Source organism: Notechis scutatus, chromosome Z (genome assembly GCF_049901735.1).
Source record: "Notechis scutatus isolate UNSWTSFEM ecotype Mainland chromosome Z, rNotScu1.2, whole genome shotgun sequence".
Classification (NCBI taxonomy): Eukaryota; Metazoa; Chordata; class Lepidosauria; order Squamata; family Elapidae; genus Notechis; species Notechis scutatus.
In genome coordinates this window covers 49,973,735-49,995,450 of record NC_142025.1, presented here as the reverse complement: position 1 = coordinate 49,995,450, position 21,716 = coordinate 49,973,735, and the positions used below count along the sequence as shown (strand labels likewise).

Sequence of the window (21,716 nt, the reverse complement as noted above, 5' to 3'; positions counted from 1 at the left end):
CCTGTGTTTGCTTTCTACATAATCTGGTTTGTGTCTGAGTTCCTCTTTTTCTTTGCCATCTGTTTGATTAGTGCACATGGTACGGCATACACTATCAAAAGCTTGATTTTCCTTGATATTGATTTTCTTTACTACACATTTTTTTTTTTGGAAACACTGATAATCCTATTGGTTTTAGATTGCTGGGGACAAAAACGTTCTGTATCAACTATGTCCCCATTATTAAAAAAAAAACCAGAAAACCCCTGCATTTATTACTAAATAATTCAGCATCTTTATTTCATGAATACAAACAATTTCTTTTGTATAGCTTTTCATCAGACCAAGTGCAAACATCATGACTAACAACCAAAACTTACAATACTCCTTTAGCCACAGATATTATGCCTTGCTTATTAGATATATAATTTGTCCTAAAACTATATTTTTCCTTTAATAAAATTGTTAGTAATATTAGTTGTGCCTTGAATACTTACTTTTTGCTTTTTGATCTGCCAATCCTTTCTCCTATTTAAGAGAAATAATACTATACTTAAGAAATTTGTATAATGTATAAGTAATCATCTAATATTCAGCCACCGGCCCTCTAAATAGTTTTAAGTATTTGTGAAGTGTGAGACACCAAAGATATAAAAGTAATTTTGGGGTTATAACAGCAACTGGAACTGAAATTGCCATTGTTAAGCGGTGCAGTCATAAAACATGATACCACATGACTGTATTGTTGGTGATGGTAATTCAGGCACTCCTCATTGTCATCATAACCCTAGGACATCACATGGGTCACTAAGCAGGAAGCAGCAAGAATGCAAGGTATGGAGCATGGAGATGCCACAAAGGAAACAGGAGAGACTTGATGCAAATCATGTGCAATTTGGGGAAATGTGGGGAAACAAGAGCACACTGGAGTGCACAGAAACCAAGGAAAGGAGGGCACAGGTGGGCCAAAGGAAGGAGGATTTATTGCCATGGGCAAGAAGGTTGGAGCAAAGCAACTGAAGGCTTCCCATTGAATTTACTTTGGAAGTTCAGCGAAGAAAGTCACAAAGGGGAAACACATGATCATGGGGCACTGCAACTGTCGTAAGTGCAATCTGGATGCCAGGCGCTGTTATGTGATAGGAAAGGTACTGGGATAGTCATAGCTGTGACTCAATTGTAAGCATCACTTGTTCAGTACCATTTTAACTTCAAGCTGAATGTATGGTTGGTAAGCAAGAGCTATCATTCTTATTTGTGATAAGAAACTTTTTGGTTTAAGTAATCACATTTTAGGTTAGAATATTTAAAGTACACATGAACAAATTGGGAGGAGGATTGAGTGTGCAACTATAGTTATTTACTCCATACTTTCTGAAAACAAGTATATAAAATGATATGAGTTACATTTTTCATTCTATATCACAACTCAACTTTAAGCCTAAGTTAATATGGAAATTCTGGTAGAATTGAGTTTGAACTGCATACAAAAATATCCCTTCCTAATTTAATTATAAATTGTTTATTATTCACTATTTCAAATTAAATATGGATTAGACATATCTTTTTTTTAACTTTTCTAACAATGATTCTAGGTGGCTCAATAAGAATTAAACCAGAAAAATGTAATAGTATATGGAAATGATCTTGAGGCACAAAAGGAAGAAATGCTGCCTAGGCAGAGGTCCCCAACCACTGGTCCAGCGGACCGGTACGTCCGTGGAACAAGTCCTACCGGCCGCTGGCTTGCTGGGCGCCGCCATCTTGTTTTGATGAAAAAGTGCTTCCGGTGAGCTTTTCCGGGTAGAAAGCTCACCGGAAGCACTTTTTCATCAAAACAAGATGGCGGCGCCCAGCTGATGTCGGTACCGGGCCGCGCCATAAAAAAGGTTGGGGATACCGGGCCACGGCGTAAAAAAGGTTGGGGATCACTGGCCTAGGGAATGATCAGACAAGAGATGAAGGAATCCCCAGTGGTTTCACAGTAGAAGAAAGAAACTTAGGAAGGACTCGCTCTAATTGATCAGGCTGTTAATAGAATTAGATCAACTGTTGGTTTTTCTTGTCTGGTTTATCTGGGAGGACTGACAATGCTTAAGTTATCAATAATATATACCATGTTTCTTGTTCTAAAAATCCAGTATTAATCCATACAGAACAAACATGCTAAATAAGGAACACATCATGTTGATCGGGATGGTAATTTCTTTAATTGAAGTTGAAACAAGAAAGTTTTTTTTCTCATGATCTTACTTCAGTGGTGGACAACCTTTGATAAACAGAGCCCATGTAAAAGATAGTTATTACTAATAGACAACAATGCAAAGTGAGCAGAATTGTCTCAGACAGATACCAGGATTTCCTGAATTTTGAGTGTGTGTGAAATTTTATAGTTTACAATGCTAAGCATTCTTTAGTGGTTTGCACTGATATTTTTAAGTCTTTCCCATCTCAAAATATCAATAGAGATGAATGGCAATTTATGCTTTCACACATCTATGAGGTCTCAGTTTTTCTCTTGCAAATTATCAATAAAATATTAATGTAGCAGTTTTGGTAGAAATAACTTATTTCACATTTCTGCTTTTTGCTATCTTTCTTGGAAATTGAGTAATTTACTTACCACATTGTTGACTTCTGTGCTTGTTTTCTTAGCCAAAAAGATATCTTTTTTCTTTTGCTCAATATACTTCTTAATATCTTTTTTCCAAAAACAAAATAATTATTATTTTATGTCATCTAAGTTATTTAAATAGAATAAAGTCTTTTAATGATGGGGTAAAATCAGTTTTATTTTAAAAATACTTGCCATCAATGTGAAGTATTTTCACTCCCCAACTCAAGGCATTTGAGAGTATACTACCAGATGGGATCAATTCCTGAAATACAAAAGTATAAATATTGAATATTTCTATTATTATATTTGAGCATACAAATATTTAAATACAATTAAAAAAAACTTGGAGTGCAGGTACTCTGTATCCTCATCCTCCTTCCACCTTCCACCTTATTAATAAAATACATTGCATTCCTTATTCATGCTAGTCAGCCTTGTGGCACTAAGGAAATAAGGTTTGCCTAACTTAAGCTTGAGTAAGCACAGCACTGTGCCTTACTAAAAGCAATTATATACAGGTAGACCTCAACATACAACCAGAAATGGGAATAGAATCACAGTCATTAAATGAAATGGTTGTTAAATGAGGCACCCACTTTTTTCAACAACTGCAATCATGGTACTCTGTGATGCAACCAAGTGATCTCCTGGGTCATTAAGTGAAACGGAGTGAAAAAGCTGCCTGCTAAGTTCAATTCCCCCCCCCCCACCACCACCATAGGAAAGCACATAGGAAAGCACTTACTCAGACAGTGGAGTTCAACTCCCCCCACCCACTCCCTTTGTGCAGAAGAAAATTGCTCCAGCAGGATTCAGGAATGGAGCTTGTATCTTCGAGATCCGAGCTCCTTTCTGCACCCTGCCAAAGGAGTTCGACTCTCTTCCATAAGCGGAAGGAAAGCACTCCAGTGGGCTGTGGGAATGACACTTGGATCTTTAGAATTTGAGTTCCATTTCTCAAGCCACCGAAGGACTTCAGCTCCCTGTGGCAGGCAGCTGTTTCAATCAACTCCCAGAGGAGAGGGAGCTCTCTTGCAGCGGTAGCTTACAAAGGTGCCATAAAGCACCTTTCCCAAGACCATCTTAACTTTAAATAGTCATTAAACAGTCATAAATTGAGGATACTTATTAGGGAAAAAGAAATGTCAAATATTTGATTTCATAACCAAGCAGTGCCAAAAAGCCTTGCTAAAGCCACATATTTATCCATTAATTATGAAAGTTTCATGTGGAAATAATAACAGTAAGAAAGGTAATTCAATATGAAATGTTATTAAGTGACATATACCTGATCTTTGATTGCCTTTTCCACTAAAGATTTTCCTCTACTCATGCGCACCTATATCGAAGAAATAAAGAGTATGTGTGGTTATAGCTGTTACTGCACACATAGGGTAATTTAAAATAGTTACTGAGTGAAGTTTATTATTTTGAGTTTTTTAAAGGTTCACAAAATTATTTAGGTTAGCATGACATTAAAGTAGTAAATTAAAATTAATATATTAGTGACATCAAATCTGATGTAATGGTTAAGGAATCATGCCAGAAAGGGGCATTGGTCCTACCTGAACGCTTCTTCTCGGGGAGCTGAAGGGAGAATCCAGGATGGGTAGTCTCTAGTCTCATAGCTCTGCAGACCGAGTTGAAAAACTGAGGACACCCTCCCTGGTAACAGTTCCCAGTTCTGAATGACGTCGAAGCGAATCCAGCTGCTCCACGTCATCTAGCAGATAGCCTGTTCGATACTGCGAGAAAAATACATTTCCTCCCTACTCCGACCAGACAGAATACAGGGTGGGACTGGATTCTCCCTTCGGCTCCCGAGAAGAAGCGCTCAGGTAGGACCAACGCCCTTCTCCACTGAGCCGAAGGGAGAATCCAGGATGGGACATACCAAAGCTGGCTGATGGCTGTCCTATGGGAGGGAAATGGATTGGTCGGAGGTCCCCACTTCTACATGAACACCCTGCAAGACTCGTCTTCCAAGGGACGCCTCTGCTGAGGCAAAGGAGTCAATTTTATAATGTCTTATGAATGGGGTCACAGATGACCAAATCGCAGCTCTACGAAAGTCCAGAACCGAAGCCTGCATTGCCCAGGCTGCAGTGGTCACTGCACTCCTGGTTGAGTGTGCAGTGATTCTCCTGGGCACAGGAAGAGCCAGTAACTCATAGGCCTTCGCAATACAGGCTCTAAGCCAGCGACCCACGGTAGATGGTGTCATCCTGTGACCCAAAGTTGATGGCTGAAAGGAAACGAACAGGGCTTCAGTCCTCCTAAAAGAGGAGGTCTTTTTGATGTATATACGGAAGACCCTGCTAACGTCCAAGGTGTCCCATTTTCTCTCCAGTGCATGGGTAGGCCCTGGACAGAAGTCAGGCAAAATCAACTCCTGTGAGCGATGGAATAAGGAGTTCACCCTGGGCAGAAAGGTAAGGTCCAACCGCAGAACCACCCTGTCTACATGGAAAACGCACAGGTCCTTTCTGATGGATAAGGCCGTCAACTCCGAGATACGCCTGGCCGAAATAATGGCCACTAAGAATGACACCTTGCACATGAGTAGGTGAAGACTGACTTCACGCAAGGGTTCAAATGGGGGAAAGTCAGTGCCTGCAGGACTCTAGGCAAATCCCAGGTGGGGAAATGAGTAGACCACTGGTGGCTTCATATTAGTGGTTCACCCTGGGGTGTTGGGCCAGAGTGGTTGATTCCTTGACCAAAAAAACCGAGGCCAAGGCAGCCACCTGTCTCTTCAAGTACTGGGGCCGAGACCTCTGTCCAACCCGTCCTGCAGGAACTCCTAACACATTTGCTACAGACACAGCAGTAGGTTCCAATAGGTGACTGGCACACCAGCCGCAGAAAATCCTCCACAATGCATCGTATATCCTGGTCGTGGAAGGTCTTCTGGCCGCCTGGATGGTCTGAATGACCCTTCTGAAAAACTACTCCTGTTTCTGGAGCACCCGCTCAAGCGCTAGACAGTCAACTGAAACCAGGCTGGATCTGGGTGCTCTATCGGGCTGAGGGTGATCCTGTGCAGGGCGATTCTCCAGGGTCTGGTGACCAACTGGCCTACCAGGTAGGCAAACCATGGGTGCCTGGGCCAGTAAGGGACTACCAAAAAAACCTCTGCACTCTCTGTCAGTACCTGTCTGATTGTTCCCGGAATCAGGGAAAGGGGGGAAGGCATAGAATAGCCCTTGGGGCCACCTGCACCGGAGAGCGTTGACCCCTTCTGCTCCAGGTGCTGGTGGAAAGAACCTCGGGAGCTGCGAGTTCTCTGGAGATGCAAAGAAATCCAGAATTGGATGACTGAACCGTTCCGTCATCTCCTGGAATAGACTGGGATGCAGTCGCCATTCCGACTGGTTGACTGTGGTCCTGCTCAACCAGTCTGCTTGCACATTGTAAACTCCCAAGATGTTTTCTGCTCACAGGGACAACAGGTGCCTCTCCGCCCACCTGCACAACCAAGTCGCCTCCTGCATTAGAGATCTGGAGCGAGTGCCCCCCCCCACGCCGGTTTATGTGGGCCTTGGTGGCCACATTGTCTGTGAGGAGAAAAACCTGTCTCCCCATCACCTCCTGCCTTAGATCCTTGAAAGTTAAGTGGGCAGCCCTGAGCTCTAGCCAATTTATGTTGTGGGCAAGTTCCTCCCATGACCACCTAACCTGGACTCCCAGGTGGGACCCCCAACTATACAGACTGGTGTTGGTGGTGATGGTAATCCTCTGGGGCTCCCTGTACAAGCAACCCTAATCCATGGCTCGGGACTGCCCCAATGGAGAGAATGAAGAACCAGAAAGGGGACGTGAACCCTCCTTGGTGAGTCGCCCCTGCCCGCCTTCTGGTATGGGAGCAGGAACCACTGCAGGGTTCAGGCAGGAAGCAGGCCCTGGGACGATCCTGATGCACAATATCAACTTGCCAAGAAGTTGAGACAGCAAGATGATAGGCGCCTCTGTCAGACAGGATCTGTAATGTGACATCCCTTATACTGTCTTGACACTCCTGTGAGAGAAAGACCTGGCCAGTTAAGGTATCTATGATAGTTACCAAATGCAAGAGACGGTTTGGTGGTACTAGGTGGTATTTGTCCAGGTTTATCGAGAACCCATGCTCTCGAAGGATCCTGATTGTCGACATCATATCCTCCTCTGCCTGGGGTCTGGAAGAGGATGCTATCAGGATGTCGTCCAAATAGCATAGTATCCTTATGGGTAAGGATCTGAGGTATGCTGCTACAGCCGCCAGGAGCTTGGTAAAAGTCCGTGGGGCTGATGACAGGCCGAACGGGAGAGCCCTGTATTGAAAATGGTGGCCGCCATAGCAAAACCTCAGGAACTGACGGTGTTTGGGGTCTATGGGCACATGGGAGGTAGGCCTCTGTCAGGTCTACCGAAGCCAAAAAATCTCCCTCCCGCAGGCCCTGTAGGATAGAGAGGAGGGAGTGCACCTTGAATCTTCAGTAGATTAGATGCCTGTTGAGCCCTTTCAAGTTGAGGATTGCCTTCCACCTCCCCCCCGGCCTTTGGAATCACAAACCAAATTGAATAGAACCTCTGTCTCTCCTGGTCTCCAGGAACCGGCTGGATGGCCCGAACGTCCAGCAGGTGGTGGATCGCCGATTCCATGAGATCCCTCTTTGAGGGGTCCCTTGAGACGGGGCAGCACACAAAGGCAAGGGGGGGGGGGAGAAAATAAACTCCCAAGAGAGACCTGACGATAAAGTTGTCAGGATCCAAATGTCCGTCGTGATCTGTTCCCACCTCTGGCAGAACAGTCCCAGAGGGCCCCCTGTGGAAAGGAGGCTTGGGTGTCACTTGTTGCATCTAAAAGGTCTGTTGGAACCCTGAAAGGACCTTCTGTCGTCTTGCCTCTGATGCCCTCTGGCATCTATCGGCCTGAAATGAGGATCTTTGGAAGAAGGGTCTACTTTGACGGGGAAAGCTTGCTCCAGCTTCCCCCTGATTAAAGGAGGGCTTTCTGTAGTAGGGTGGAGACCTGTAATCAAAACGCCTCCCCTGGGAGGGCAGGATCTTTTACTTGTCCCTGGTTTCCATAAAAAAAAAAAAGGGATCCAGGGCCTTTCCAAAAAGCCTCTCTCCCTTGAAGGGAGCAAACGCCAGCTTCCATTTGTTTCTGGTGTCCATCTGCCAATTTCTTAGCCAGATGAGCCTACACGCTGTTACAGATGAGGCCATGGCTCTGGAAGAAGTTTTGGCTGACGTGAGGGTGGCATTAGCTGTCGATTGAGCTGCGGCTATTATCTTATTTAAGTCCTGATGCACCCTGAGGTCCTCAGGTAGGATTCTACCCTGCAGCTGCCGCAGCCACCCATTAAATAAGGTATTCAGACCCACTGGGGCAAGTGTACCCCCTCCCGGGAATTCCCACTGCTTTTTAATCACATTCATAAACATCTGGGGCACAGGTATAGCGTCCACCACAGATGCTTTCTCAGTGCATAGGTAATCTTCCTGATCCTCTCCCTCTGGGGGAAGATCCTGGATGACCTTGTCCCTTTTTTTGAGATGAGCCATGCTCTTAGTCTTAACCAGCAGAGTCTTGGAGAGAGCCAGCTGGAAAAGATCCTTAAAGGAGGGGGGACCTGCTACCTCCGACTCCCCGTCCGAAAAGCCCTCTCTGGAAGGAGGTCCCTCTCGGAAACATAAGACTGACTTCTTTCCGAAGGGGATGCAGAACTATTTCTGAAGTAGATCGGCTGTTCTGCAGAAGCCTGCCCCTGCCCCTGAGGAACGCCTCTGTTGGTGTCCAAACCAGGCAGCCATCGCAGCTGGTTGACTTAAGCCTAAAATTCTTGTCTAATTGTTTGGGAGATCCAGGCTCTCATGAAGGATGGAATCTCTTGCCCGTGGGTCTCCTCAGGCCGAAACCCAGCCACTGTAGGGGTAAAGGTGGCTTTTTTATTTTCAGGCGCAGGTCTGGTTCTGCTGGAGGCTTGGCTTCCAGGTGCAGCAATCAAAAATCCTTGTGGTGGCTCAGAATTATTATGAGTGGCTTTTGCCTTGATTTGGAGGATTTCCTGCAAATCCTGAGTACTTGAGCCACCAGGATATCAGGCAGTCAAATACTGTCTATCTCCCAATTGGTTTTGCTGCCTGCCATCTTGTGGCAGCAGAGGAGAGATGGCCCTGTTTTCAGCCATATTGGAGTCTCTCACTGCCTTATCAAACTCCTTATCTAGGGCTTTTTGTCTATGCCTGGCCAGCCTATCCTCTGCCCTAGAGTGTCTTTTAGGGGCTAGAGTTCTAGCTCTGATCCTAGCTGCTGCCTCCAGCCCTGAAGACCTGGACTTAGTTGATCCCCTTGCAGCTCTCTCCCTACTCTGCTGAGGAGCTGATAATTCTTGACCAGCTCCCCTGGCAGCCATTTTGAGCCCGCCAAAAATAATTGTCACTGACAGGGAGAGAGAAAAGGAAAAAAGGGGCAAAAGAAAAAGAAAAACAAAATTTATTTGATCTAAAGCTGTCTGCTTTGGTCACAGCAGCTGTCCACCACTTCAGGAGGCTAGTGCGACCCAGAAGTGGTGAACTCAGTACAGCTCTGCAATTTAAGGCAAGAGTCAAAGGAAAAAGGGAAAAAAATGGCTCTTTAAAATTGCTACAAGCCCTGACAGATCAGAGGCTTGCAAGCCAGTACTGGCTGCACCGCAATCAATTTAGCAGTCTCAAGCGTCTCACAGCTGCCAGGTGCTCTGGTGACTGGACAGGGGGTCAGGATTCAATCCAGATGGCCAGTACCCCGCCCCAAGGGACAATCATGGAGATGAACTGCAGAATTGTCCTGAAATGTCTGCTGATGCCGAAAAGGGGCAGAAGCGCCTCGCGGTTTTCACAGCTAGCACAGATCAATAAGAACGGACAGGGAGAAAGTGAGTTGAATAAGACACTGACTCCCGCCCCCCCCCACCAGCCCGGGCCACACGGGCTCTCAGGGGCACCTCCAACCAAATTTACAATCACAATTCCAAAAACCAGTCTACCAGCAAAGATTTTTTTTTTTAAAAGGCAGTCAAAAAAAAAAAAAGCGAAAAATAAAAAGTGCTAACCGGCAAGCCCAATCCAGGGGTGAAGATTCTTCTACAATCTGAACTATTCAGAGCCCTTAAAGGGTGGTCTGAACACGCTGAGACTGAGTGAAGAACTGGGGACCATTACCAGAGGTTGTGTCCTAAGTTTTTCAACTCGGTCTGCAGAGCTAAGAAACTAGAGACTACCCATCCTGGATTCTCCCTTCAGCTCAGTGGAGAACAATGAGTTTTAGTCCTTCCTTAGGTATAAAGCTAGCTGTGTAACCTGGAGCTAGTTACTTTCTGTCAGTCCTAGAGCAAGGGGACAATAGTAAACCACTTCTGAAATCATTGCCAAAAAAACTGCAGGGACTTATCAAGGAAGTGCTCAGGAATAGGGCAAAACTGAACATGTGTGTGTGTGTCTGTGTGTGTAGATTAGTAAGGTTAGCCATCTATCTATGACTAGACATAAACAGCTTATTTGCAAAGGTGCTTTTTTTCAAGAGGCAACTGGACTTTTTGGTTTTTCTTTGAAGACCTCAAGAAGCTCTTCAGCTCTGACTAGGTGGTGGGGAATGGAACGATATATACTTCTTGCAGACAGCTGGTTATTTGCATTCTTTTAGCAGGTCGTTAAGGTTATCTGGAGGTTTATCTGTATCAACCAGATCAACTGAGTGGTACAAATTGTTCAATTTTGACATAAATCAAAAAGAGGGGTGAAAGAGGGGGTAAAAAAAAAGCCATTTATGTCAAAACTGAACATACTTCTCTCAACAGAGGGGGTGGGATACAACATCATCTATCTCCATCATCTACGAACACAATCCTTTCAACAGTTCCAAGAAGGCTCCACACCAACTTGCACTACTCAGGTGAACCTGATGACACAGATAAATCTCCAGGTAAAAGAATGCAAACGACCAGCTGTCTGCAAGGAGTATAAATCCTTCCATTACCACTGTCCTGTCAGACCTGAAGAAACTTTTTGGATAAGAAGTGAAACATGTTCAAAGAAAAACCAGAAACTCCTGTTGCCTTTTGAAAAGAGCACTTTTGGAATATGAACAAATTAGTCAATACTGATATAGATAATTGCTTTTGTATATAGTGAAACTGTTATATTTTAATACAACTATTAGAGTGAGGATAAATGTATTTGCATTTTAATATTCATAATATATTGTTTAATTTTTACATACAGTTGGTGGTGGTGCCTTATTTGTCAAGTGCTGAATTTTTTTAAAGTTAGCTATTTCAGTGTACAGAATTGATAATGTTTAAGAAGTTAATCTATTATTGCTTCAAGGAAAAACTACAAATGTGTTACCCCGATAGCAAAGATAGCAAAATTATAAATTTGAAGTAATGCTTGAAAACATTTAAATAGTCTATTGGATGGGTTGCTTTAGCAATTTGAATACTGAGAAACAATACTTTGTAAACACTGCCTTGGAAGACTCACAGAGCACATACATCGAAATTATAATTACTGAAACTATCGGGGCATTTATGAATTTTTATCAAATGAAAGGAAAGTTAGCAGACCCAACATTGAAGTTGTTCTATAGGAAAATTCTTTTGCAAATGCTATTTGGAGCAAGAATTTGACAGTGAAATGCCCGTTATCTAAGATTTTTACAAGAAATATGAGTTCTGCAAAAAATATCTGGAGCTTCTTAAAAGTTCTTATGCCTTTCCTCTATGAACTAAATCAGTTTTATCTTCAATTTTAACTTATAAAAGGTTCTGCTTAGTTTTGCAAATTTACTTCTCCCAAAAAGTCAAAATAATGCTTTGATTAGTAATTATTAACTGTCAAATACAACTTTTTCCTTGGTGCTCCAAGAATTAATTTAAAGTTTGGAAACTAAAAGTGCTTCATTCTACTTTGAGATTACCCAACTCTTAGGTCACAATATTAAAAAAATGTCTAGTCAAACAAAGTGGCTCAAGATAAACCTCCCAGATTGTATACCAATTTCAATGAAGAATATGACCTCCTCTTTGAGAAGGAAAGTATCCAGAGTCAAAAGGCCCAACCAAACAAAGGTTCTTGGTTTTGTCAGGATTTAGCCTGTCATTTTCTCCCCATTGTCATACTGATAACTCAGTAGCATAGTAATATAAATTGATATGATCCACAAAATAGATAAATCCAGATAGTCAGTCCTTGGTCTATGACCATAATGAAGCCTGTCCAAAAGTCATAACAGCCATTAAGTGAGATGGCATCACTTAGCACCCTCTGTTCTCCCTGATAAATTCTTAAATGATTGTGTGGATTGTTGAGTACAGGATGCCTCAGAGTAGGGGAAACCCTGGGAGCCCCATCACCCAGCTTGGTCGAAAAAGGAAGCATACAAGCAGCAAAAATCATTGCAAAACCAAAACAGCCAGTGGGGTGGGCTCGGTAAGGTAGTGATTGGCAAGTTAAAGAGCAAATGAAAAGAGTGTAAATCTAAAGGAAAATACTTTTCCAATGAGGGCTCAGTATGTCCAGCAAAAGCAGAAGTAAGATCCTATAGAGTCCAGACCAGCAGCAAAAAGCTTGGAAACCTTTGGAAAACTTTCTGTTATTTGTCTGACTCCCTTTAGGACTCAGTTTCTGCTTCAACTGTTTGCTGCATATGCTATGCTCCCAATAACTTCGTAGAGTATTTTCTTCTCCACTCAAACAACCCATAGAAGGATTTTTTTTGCTTCTTTCATCAAGCCCTTTTTAAAAAAAAATTAAACCATCTTTCTTTACTCATCAGCCTGTCCCATGCCAGTCACTGATAAAGGTAATTCACTTACAGATTTTGTCACTCTCTTTCCCAGTGCACATATTGTAATAAGTTTAGCTAATTAAGTGATTAAAGAAGATTGAGACTGGAGGGGGCAAAGGTGGACAATTTAGTTTTAGCACCTAATTTGGGGGGGAGGGAGAAAGATTAAATGGAATATTTTTCAATGTAAGATAGGAAGTCTATTTCTTCTAGGTTTCTTTTTTTTAATTGAAAAAATGTGGGTTTGTGGGGGGGTTGAAAAATAAGGGCAAGATTTGGGTAAGCTCAACCCTGAGTTGCTGCCTTTGTATGCCCAGGGGTCACTCCCCCAAAGCCTACCAAGAGGCAGGGCAGGCCTGCAGTCTCCCAACTATCTGGTAACAATTCTGGAAGCAGCTGGCATTCCTGCAAGGAATTTTCACATGCTGGAAATGACAGCCGCTCTGGGAGGCAGCCATACAGCCCAGGGATGGGTGGCTTTCCCAACATGAGGACCAGTAATTTTCAAAAGGTAAGTGTGTGATGGGATGAGAGAATGGGGAGAAGGTCCAAGGCTTGTGGGGAACCAGCAGAGAATTGGGGGGACAAAGGTGCTTGCAACATCCTTCAGTTAGTAGTAAGGACGAATGACCATGAGGATGCTGCAATAGATGTAACTTTGAAACAGGATCATAACTAGCTTTTGGAAATTTTTGTAACCAAATGCTAAGTGACCTGTCATATCTTGAGAACTACCTATATCACAAAGTATGCCTTCAGAAGTGATTAGTAAATTCCTGTAATCTTAAAAGATCCTACTCTTGCTGTCAATCTCAGATTGAAAATTTATTACATTATCTTTACTGTTATGTAATATATTTGTCTATCCATATAATGCAAAGCAATGGTCTATACACAGCAAAGTTTGGATAAAGAAAATGTTTTATTTTATCTAATTTTAAAAATGTCTTGAACATAGCTATACTAAAGATTAATACAGATTTTATGGAAGTAAAATGATAGGGTAAGTATGTAGCCATTGTTGAATTGTTTTAATTCTACCCACACACACATAATTGAATCTCTTCAGTTCAAGTTTATGCCTACTTTTATACAAATACATACTGTGTTTAGAGTAGTATGTGTAAAATAAAACAATGCAATAGAAATAACTTGGTTAAAGACTTTTGAAAATTTTATTTTAATAATAAAGAAGAAAGCCTAAAGTGGAATATTTTTCAATATAGATAAGGAAAGAATGAAAAGAACAAAATACTACAATGTTTTAGCCTTACAAGTACTGTTAATTTAATGGCTTCCAAAATGTCTTGCAGTTATCTATGCTGCCTAGATTATCAGCATTATCTGGTGGGCTACAAGTTTCCCAGAGTATTTTCATGAAACCATTCTCAGCTCAAGGAACTGCCCAAAGTTTAACTAGCTTTGAAATATATAGAAAAGTATAAAGAACTTGCTTTACTTAACATGCAGCATTTGTGCAGGGGTGGTAGAGAGTAAAGGAAAAAGTAAGAATGAAACTTACTGTGTCCACCAGCTTAAATGTACTACCATCAGTCCTGTCTCTTCTGCTGCTTGGATGAGGTGAACTGTTCCCACCATTACATACAGATTCTGGGCTTGGGACTGGAGATACTTGTCCAAGGGCTGCAAATTTTGCTTCTTTTTTATTAGAGATCAAGTAATTAATGTCTTTGCTGAGGAATCCTTCCACCCTCTTAATTGTAAAAAAAGAAGAAAAATATTATTTTGGAATACTCAACATAGCTTTAAGTGTCTAATATTCCCCTTCCGAAATATTGGAGTAATACTTCAATATTCAATATTGGAGTAATACTTCACAGAATCTCTAATTCTCATTCATTGACTGTTAGCAGCTGGATTGGGAGGATTGTTAGGATAACATGGCTATACAAAAAGAGTATTTCAAATCACAAATGTTTCAAAAAATTAACATAGATCATGCAATATAGGTTGGGATAGTTAATATAAAATACCACAAACATATTTACAATATGTAGATGATCCTGGTCTTATGACTTAAACTAGGACTGGAATTTCCATCATTAAGCAATGCAGTTGTAAAGAACATTACATTACACATTCTGTTGTCATTAACCATGAATCATGAACCATTAAGTACCTATCCCAATCCAAGCCATTCTGGGCTTGATTCCTCCCAACCTGAAGTTTGGTAAGATAAGGGAATGCCTCCCTTCAATTCCTCCTACCCATCTCCATCACATCTCTGACCTCCCCCCCACCCAACATATCTTACAGAGCAGCAGGCAGTCCCAAAACTGAGTTGCTGGGCAACTATCATGCCACTGCCCAAGGGCTTCTTGGTGTGCCTTGGCTCTTGGGCTATAAGAAGTCTCTGAGCCACACCATGGCACATAGCCACCACCACAGAAAGCCCCAGCAGCCTGGCATGAAAAAAATCGTCCATCAATGTGGTGCAAAGCCTCAGTATTTTTAGAGCATAGTACACAGCGCTGCTCCAGGAGGTCCTAGCAATGCAAAACAAAGCCTCTTGCCCCAGGAAGTCTCAGCTGCCCTCAGCTCTGGGTATAATAATTTTATAGAGAATTTTGGAGAAATGGCAACTTTTTTATTAAAAAAAAAACCTAACCATGAGCATTAAATAAATGAAAGGCAGGTTGTAAAAACAGAAAAATGCTTAGGATTTCGTCTTAGCAAGAATACAACATAGTCAAACTGAATCTGCATTATTCCTTTCTTTTCTATCTTAAAGCAAAACATACACTTACTCCTCCTAGTTCCTTAAGATCTTTTGCAATTTTATCAGAGAGGGTGTTAGATGGAATATCAAGATAGAACACTTTCCCAGTAAGTGGTTTGCATTTTGGTTTATCAGGCTTTGTAGAATCTTTCTTTACACTTTTCAGGGGAGGATTGCTTCTTTCCCTCCTTTCTTGCATATCATCTGCAATCAAAGTAAGTCCTTATCAGAAATTTATCTGTTCAATCCTTAAATCCTGTTTTGAAGCAAGAAAGGATTATTGAAAAGTATGTATAGGTATTTGACCCTCGATATTTGAGGTATTAAGGAATATCAGGTATATTTCCCACCTTGAGTTATAAATAAATAATATACAAATAGCAATACCACTTAGACTTACTGCTTCACAGTTCTTTATAGCCCTCACTAAGTGGTTTACAGAGTCAACATATTGCCCCCAACAATCTCCTGCTGCTCTATCACCTCTCCCAAATATGTTTTGGAGGGTCATCTAATTTTCCAAGGAAAATTTGGACAATACAGACTAAAAATAGAGTTTGGCTGAAGCGGGTCTGAATGCAGCTTCTTTTGTATGTGGTGGCTCTCTTCAGAAGGCCAGAACACATTGCAGCACCACAGAACTAAGAAAAGTAGAAGAGAAACAGCTGCTTGACATCTTTCTCTACAATAGCTATGGTAAAAACTTTCTATTCCGACACATAATAGCCAAACCAAAATGTACTACACACCTAGCCACCACACAAAAACTAACCCTACCATGCATAAAAGGGGTGTCTGATATGACAGCCAAAATTCTCCAACCTCTAGGAATAATAGTGGTGCACAAACCCACAGCCACATTCTGCCAGGAATTATCCAGAACCAGACAAGATACAAAAGGATGAAAAAACATTGTAATTTACAAAATCAGCTGTAACAATTGTAATCAATTCTATGTGGGGCAAACATCACATCAATTCTAAATCAGAATCCATGAACATAAGCCTAGCAGGCAATTGCCACAATCCCAAATCATTAATCCCCACCCACACTGACAACTAACAGCACCAATTCAATTGGAGCAATACAAGAATAATTGGCTACATTATGTATGCACTCCACAAGCAATTCCATCAACAGGACCCAACAGATACTTACCCCCAGCCTATGAGCTCCTGAGAATTCAAATCATACAAGTCAACAGCACCAACCCTCAACCAACTCACACAATTCTTCCCCAGTACTTTATCTCCCAAGGACCCTCACCTGATGTGACTTCCCCATCACAAGACCCTCACCTGACATGAGCCTCTCATCAAAAGACCTTCTGATCACACAAAGCCCTTATAAGCACAATATCAACACTTGACATTCCCTAAATTCTATTGAAGTTGTTACCTAGCCTGGTAATGTTTAGAAACCAAACCACAAGCTTTGAGAATGAAACTTCACTCTCAACCTATATCCAGGCTACAGATATTCAGCACTATCTAAACTAGTTAAGCTAAAAGAGAACCTGTTCAAGAATCTAAGCTTCAAATTAGAAAATGATTTTTTGTTGCATTCAGAACTGCTTCCAAAGTCCTCTCTTTACTCTGAGTTTGTCTTTGTTTTATTTTCCTTCCATTGATATCAAAGTTCCCCACCTTTCCTGGATCAGGCTAGCCCCCTTTTCCAGTTTCTTACCACTTTCAAATTTCTAATATTTGCTATATTTACTTCCTAAAAACTTTTGAGAAAAATAATAAATATTGCAACTGGCTTTAAAGTGTGTGCTTTGCTTTGAACAGTAGTACCTTTGTATTCAACTGCTTTGAAACTCATCAAATTTGGTACTCAGCACATTTTAACACATTTTTTTTCCTGGTACTCCTTGTTTGTTTGGTACTCAATGCACCAGCTAGCTGCCTTGTGACTACTTTATTCCTTGTGAGAAAGATTTGTTTAGTACTCATCATTTTTGGTACTTATTATACGTTCCAGAATTAATTAAGAATGAGTATCGAGGTATCATTCTATCTCAAGTTTTTTTGGATATTATTTTTCTTATCATTTAATTATAAATATCAACAGGGTGCATAACAGAAAGAAACATATCAGTGGTGGGATTCAAATATTGTTGCCACCGGTTCAGTGGGCGTGGCTTGTTGGGCATGCACCAAACGCGCATTATGCAGGCACAGAGGCGTTCTAACTTGCCTCCTGCAAGTCTGCACGATCCTGGTTGCTTCAGCAGCTGCTGTGTGGCACTCTTCTGTGCCACGCAAAGCAGCTGCGCTTAAATTCAGCAGATAAAGGTAAGTATGGGAGCCCAGGCGGGCAGGTGGCCCCAAGAGCAGAGTGGCGGAGAGAACCTGTTCGGTCTCCGCTGCTCATCACTCCTGCCAGCTCGCCAGAACCGGGCCGAACCGGTCGAATACCACCACTGCAGCATATCCACAGATATCACGTTTCAGTGGATGCAGAAAAAAAACTTTATGCTCAAAAATAACTAGCCCATATAATTCATATTATCTTCATAATCCCACTTTCCAATATCAGTTTGACTTGTAGACTATATATTGAACATATTCCAACATATGTGGCATTACCAAGAGATCACACTTTGAAAGTGAGTACAGATAATATATTTGAGACTGAAAGGTTTCAGTTTGCTGGATTAAGATTGTAGTCCTACTCAGGAAAATATTTAGATTGTAGCCCTAATTAGGAAAATGAAACCAAGAAAATTCAGTTTCAAATAAATGAAAAACATTCCAAGAGAAAGAAAAGCAATCCTATAAACATACATATACTTAATTTCATTACAATCCAGTGGTCAATTGTCAGTTTATCATGTCCTCAGGGACTGATTACAGAGACTGTTGTTATTCTAAATGTTTTAACAATAAATTCTTAATAAATCATACAGGGTCTACCAAAAATCAAATCTCATTGATCATTTATTACATTGCCACTTTTTCTAAACATTTTCTATTTGTTTGATATTCGTAGGTACAATAATATTTTCTCTGAAAATAATAAATAAAACAATTGTTCTATTGGACCTGACTTCAAGTACACCCTATATCTAAATATGAATCTCAGAAAGATTTTCAGTAGTAGTTTTAGAATCACCCTTATACATACACCCTTATAAAGACATTACAACTGGGTTACTTTAAGTTATTACTTATTATTTTAAATAAAATTGTCACCCAATATTTAAATAAATTACAGGGCCACCCAATTTCATTATGATTATCCATTGCCTATTTATCTAATACTTACCTACTTGTGTATTTCAAAGCAAATCTTTTTAAAAGCGAAAACACTGGCTTTCTGACTCAGCACTCAACGTATGCTTTAAATCAGTCAATACTGCACAGAATAAGCCATGGGGGCGGGGATTTGTTTAAATTCAACAGGACATTCGAAATACCAAAATCCATAAACTTTTGCTATTTTCCCAACCCAGACAATCCCTTCAACTTATCGAGGGGAATTTTATCGCTCTTAATTTCGCAAAGAGAAAAACCGATCTGAACCCGCTGCCGCACACAGAAGGCAAAATGAAGACTTACAGGGAAACTGTCCTTTGCTGCCGCTTTTCAAACCACCCGGTTTCATTTTCCTGGGAAGTCACATTTTCTGCACCCTCATCTTCCCGCGACGGTTACAATCTACAAGAAAAGAGCGCAGAACAATTAAAATGCCTCAAAATTCTTTCTTTAAAAAAAAACCCAATTAAAGCTTAGGGGCGGGTTCTGGGTGCGTTTCCTGCAGCTAACTCCTTCCTCCCTGGGTTTCTGCCTTCCTCCCTCCATTCACGAGGCGGAATTTGCAATCCTTCTCCCGTACCCGTCGCCTCGCCGCTGCCTTGCCCCGTCCACTCCACCCCACCCCGAAGGGACGGTTGGTGTTTGAAATGTACATTCCCGCCGCTCGAACCGATCCCTGGCCCTGGCCTCACCCCAACCCAGCGAGTCCCATGGGGCCAGGCAGGGCCGCTGCTCAGGATCTACTGCGCCTGACGGCCATCGCGCTTTTTTTTTTGTCAGCCGCGCTTTCCCGCCTTTGCTCACTCGGGCCTACCAGGCACTGCTGACGCTGGCTTCGCCTCCCTGGTTGGGCTGAGCTAGGACAGAGGCGGCGCCACGCAGCTAGGAGGAGGCTTTCGCAGTGCTGACAGGCCTAAGGCCTCCCCCTTTTTTTCTTCTTCGGGGCGCTAGGGAAGAAGGTGGTTCGCCGCCATCCTCTTCCCTTCCCCTCACTTCTCCGGTAAATGGCAATTGAATAGGCAAGGAGCGCGGAAACGTGCTTCTCGCTTAAAGGAGTGGTTTCTCTCCCGCCCCTAACGTGGTTGAGAAATACCTTGTAAGGTTCTGAGAAAAGGGTGCTTCTCTTCTGGCGGCCTCGGTAGAACTTTATTTATTTATTTATTTGATTTGTCAATCGCTTACAAGATAATAGGTAAAAACATAGTTATGAATACATGAAATGGATACATATAAGAAAGAAAAAAAACAATAGGACAGGGATGGTAGGCACTGGTGCCCTTATCCACGCTCCCTACAGACCTCTTAGCAAAGGGGTGAGGTCAATAGTAGACAGCCTAAGGTTAAAGTTTTTGGGGTTTGGGGAAGAAACCAGAGTCAGGAAGAGTATTCCAGACATTGACCACTCTGTTGCTGAAGTCATATTTCCTGCAATCAAGTTTGGTGCTGTTAACCTTGAGTTTGTAGCTATTATGTGCTCTTGTTATGGTTGAAGCTGAAGTATTCATTGACAGGTAGGACATTGCAATGTATGATTTTATATACTATACTTAGAGCGGACTGAAGGCGGTGTAGTTCAAGATTTTCTAGGTCTAGAATTTTGAGTCTGGTGGCATAAGGTATTCTGCAACGAGTAGAGGAGTGGAGGACTCTTCTTGTGAAATATTTCTGGACTTTCTCAACTGTGTTAATATCATATACGTAATGTGGGTTCCAGACTGAGGAGCTGTATTCTAGTATTGGTCTAGCAAATGTTTTGTATGCTCTAGTTAGTAGTATAATACCGTGTTTCTCACATAATAAGGCCGGGCCTTATTTTTTTTTGAACCCCGAAAAAACGGCTAGGCCGTCTTTTCGGGGGGTGACTTAATTCCTCCCCTTGCATCCTCGCCAACGGGCAATCATGGCCAAGCACAGAGAGCTCCCTACTCCCACCTTTGCTGCAGACACCTTTGGCACCTGCCTCTGTTGCTTTCCCTTCTGCCCATTACGCCGACACGTTTGAAGCTGCCGCTTCCGTGTTTGGAGTGCCGCTGCCAATTGGAGCTCCAACGCGGAAGTGGCAGCTCCAAACATGACGGCGGGCGATCTTTATTTTGGTCCCGCGAAGTTCAAAGCGAGCAAGAGAGGAGACTGCGATGCCTCCATCCGAGATGGCAACCTCACTAGTGGATCACAACGTGGCTGGAAGCCCGAATCGGCGGGATACGATGGCGATCTTTTTGGAGCGAGAGGAAAGGGAGAGAAGAGTTGCGGCGTAATTTGCAGGAGGAAGTGGGTGTACACCACGGCAGGGAGCCCAAGGAAGAAGGGCTGGTAGGCAACGGAGAGCGTCCTGTAGCTCCGGAAGCAGCCTAGAGACGCGCCCGGAAGAGGCGCAGATGCTGCCTTGTAGTCCCCAAGCCAACTGCGTGTGATTGCGACCCTGTCCTTTCCACCTGGTGCCCTTGCTGCTTTCTGGCTCTTTAGCAAGGCATCGCGGTCTCCCTCTCATGCTCACTCTGAACTTCGCGCGGACCAAAATAAAAAGATCGCCCACCGTCATGTTTGGAGCTTCCGCATTTGGAGCTTCCGCCGCCGTTTGGAGCTCCAAACAGCGGCAGTGCTCCAAACACGAAGCCGGTTGCTAAAGAGCCAGAAAGCAGCAAGGGCGCCAGGTGGAAAGGACAGGGTCGCGATCACACGGAGATGCCCAAAGCGCGGAGCGCACATAACTAAAGGCGGCGCACGCAGTTGGCTTGGGAGTACAAGGCAGCATCTGCGCCTCTTCCCGGGCGTGTCTCTAGGCTGCTTCCGAGCTACGGGACGCTCTCCGTTGCCTACCAGCCCTTCTTCCTTGGGCTCCCTGCCGTGGGTACACCCACTTCCTCCTGCAAATTACACCTCGCAACTCTTCTCTCCCTTTCCTCTCGCTCCAAAAAGATCGCCATCGTATCCCGCCGATTCGGGCTTCCAGCCACGCAGATCCACTAGTGAGGTTGCCATCTCGGATGGAGGCATCGCAGTCTCCTCTCTTGCTCGCTTTTTACTGCAGCGACCAAAATAAAAAGATCGCCCGCTGTCATGTTTGGAGCTGCCACTTCCGCGTTTGGAGCTCCAAATGGCGACCGCACTCCAAACACGGAAGCGGCAGCTCCAAACGTGGCGGCGTAATGGGCAGAAGGGAAAGCAACAGCGGCGGGTGCCAAAGGTGTCTGCAACAAAGGTGGGAGTAGGGAGCTCTCTCTGCTTGGCCATGATCGCCCGTTAGGAGCGGCTGGTGGCGAGGAATTCCGGCCCGCCGGGCGCTCCTAACGGCAAGTCTCCCCG

The 21,716-nt window shown here is 43.0% G+C and overlaps 1 protein-coding gene across 5 annotated transcripts in view; it reads right to left on the bottom strand.

The window, feature by feature from the left end:
- The window catches only part of DBF4 (DBF4-CDC7 kinase regulatory subunit), a 30,296-nt gene extending 10,689 nt beyond the window's left edge, over positions 1-19,607 (bottom strand). Inside the window, exons 1-8 of one of the 5 annotated variants that reach the window (XM_087946196.1) lie at positions 19,504-19,607; positions 18,714-18,812; positions 15,179-15,354; positions 13,933-14,124; positions 3,885-3,935; positions 2,789-2,858; positions 2,603-2,679; positions 477-507 (exon numbers count right to left, since the gene is read on the bottom strand). In XM_087946196.1, coding sequence (XP_087802322.1) covers positions 477-507; positions 2,603-2,679; positions 2,789-2,858; positions 3,885-3,935; positions 13,933-14,124; positions 15,179-15,354; positions 18,714-18,759 — 643 coding nt within the window. In that variant the 5' untranslated portion in view covers positions 18,760-18,812; positions 19,504-19,607. Of the gene's footprint in view, positions 1-476; positions 508-2,602; positions 2,680-2,788; positions 2,859-3,884; positions 3,936-13,932; positions 14,125-15,178; positions 15,355-18,713; positions 18,813-18,990; positions 19,420-19,503 lie in introns of those variants that run through there. The other 4 variants (XM_026681364.2, XM_087946193.1, XM_087946194.1 and 1 more) reach the window with 4 other exon arrangements.
- Between the last annotated feature and the right edge of the window lie 2,109 nt (positions 19,608-21,716).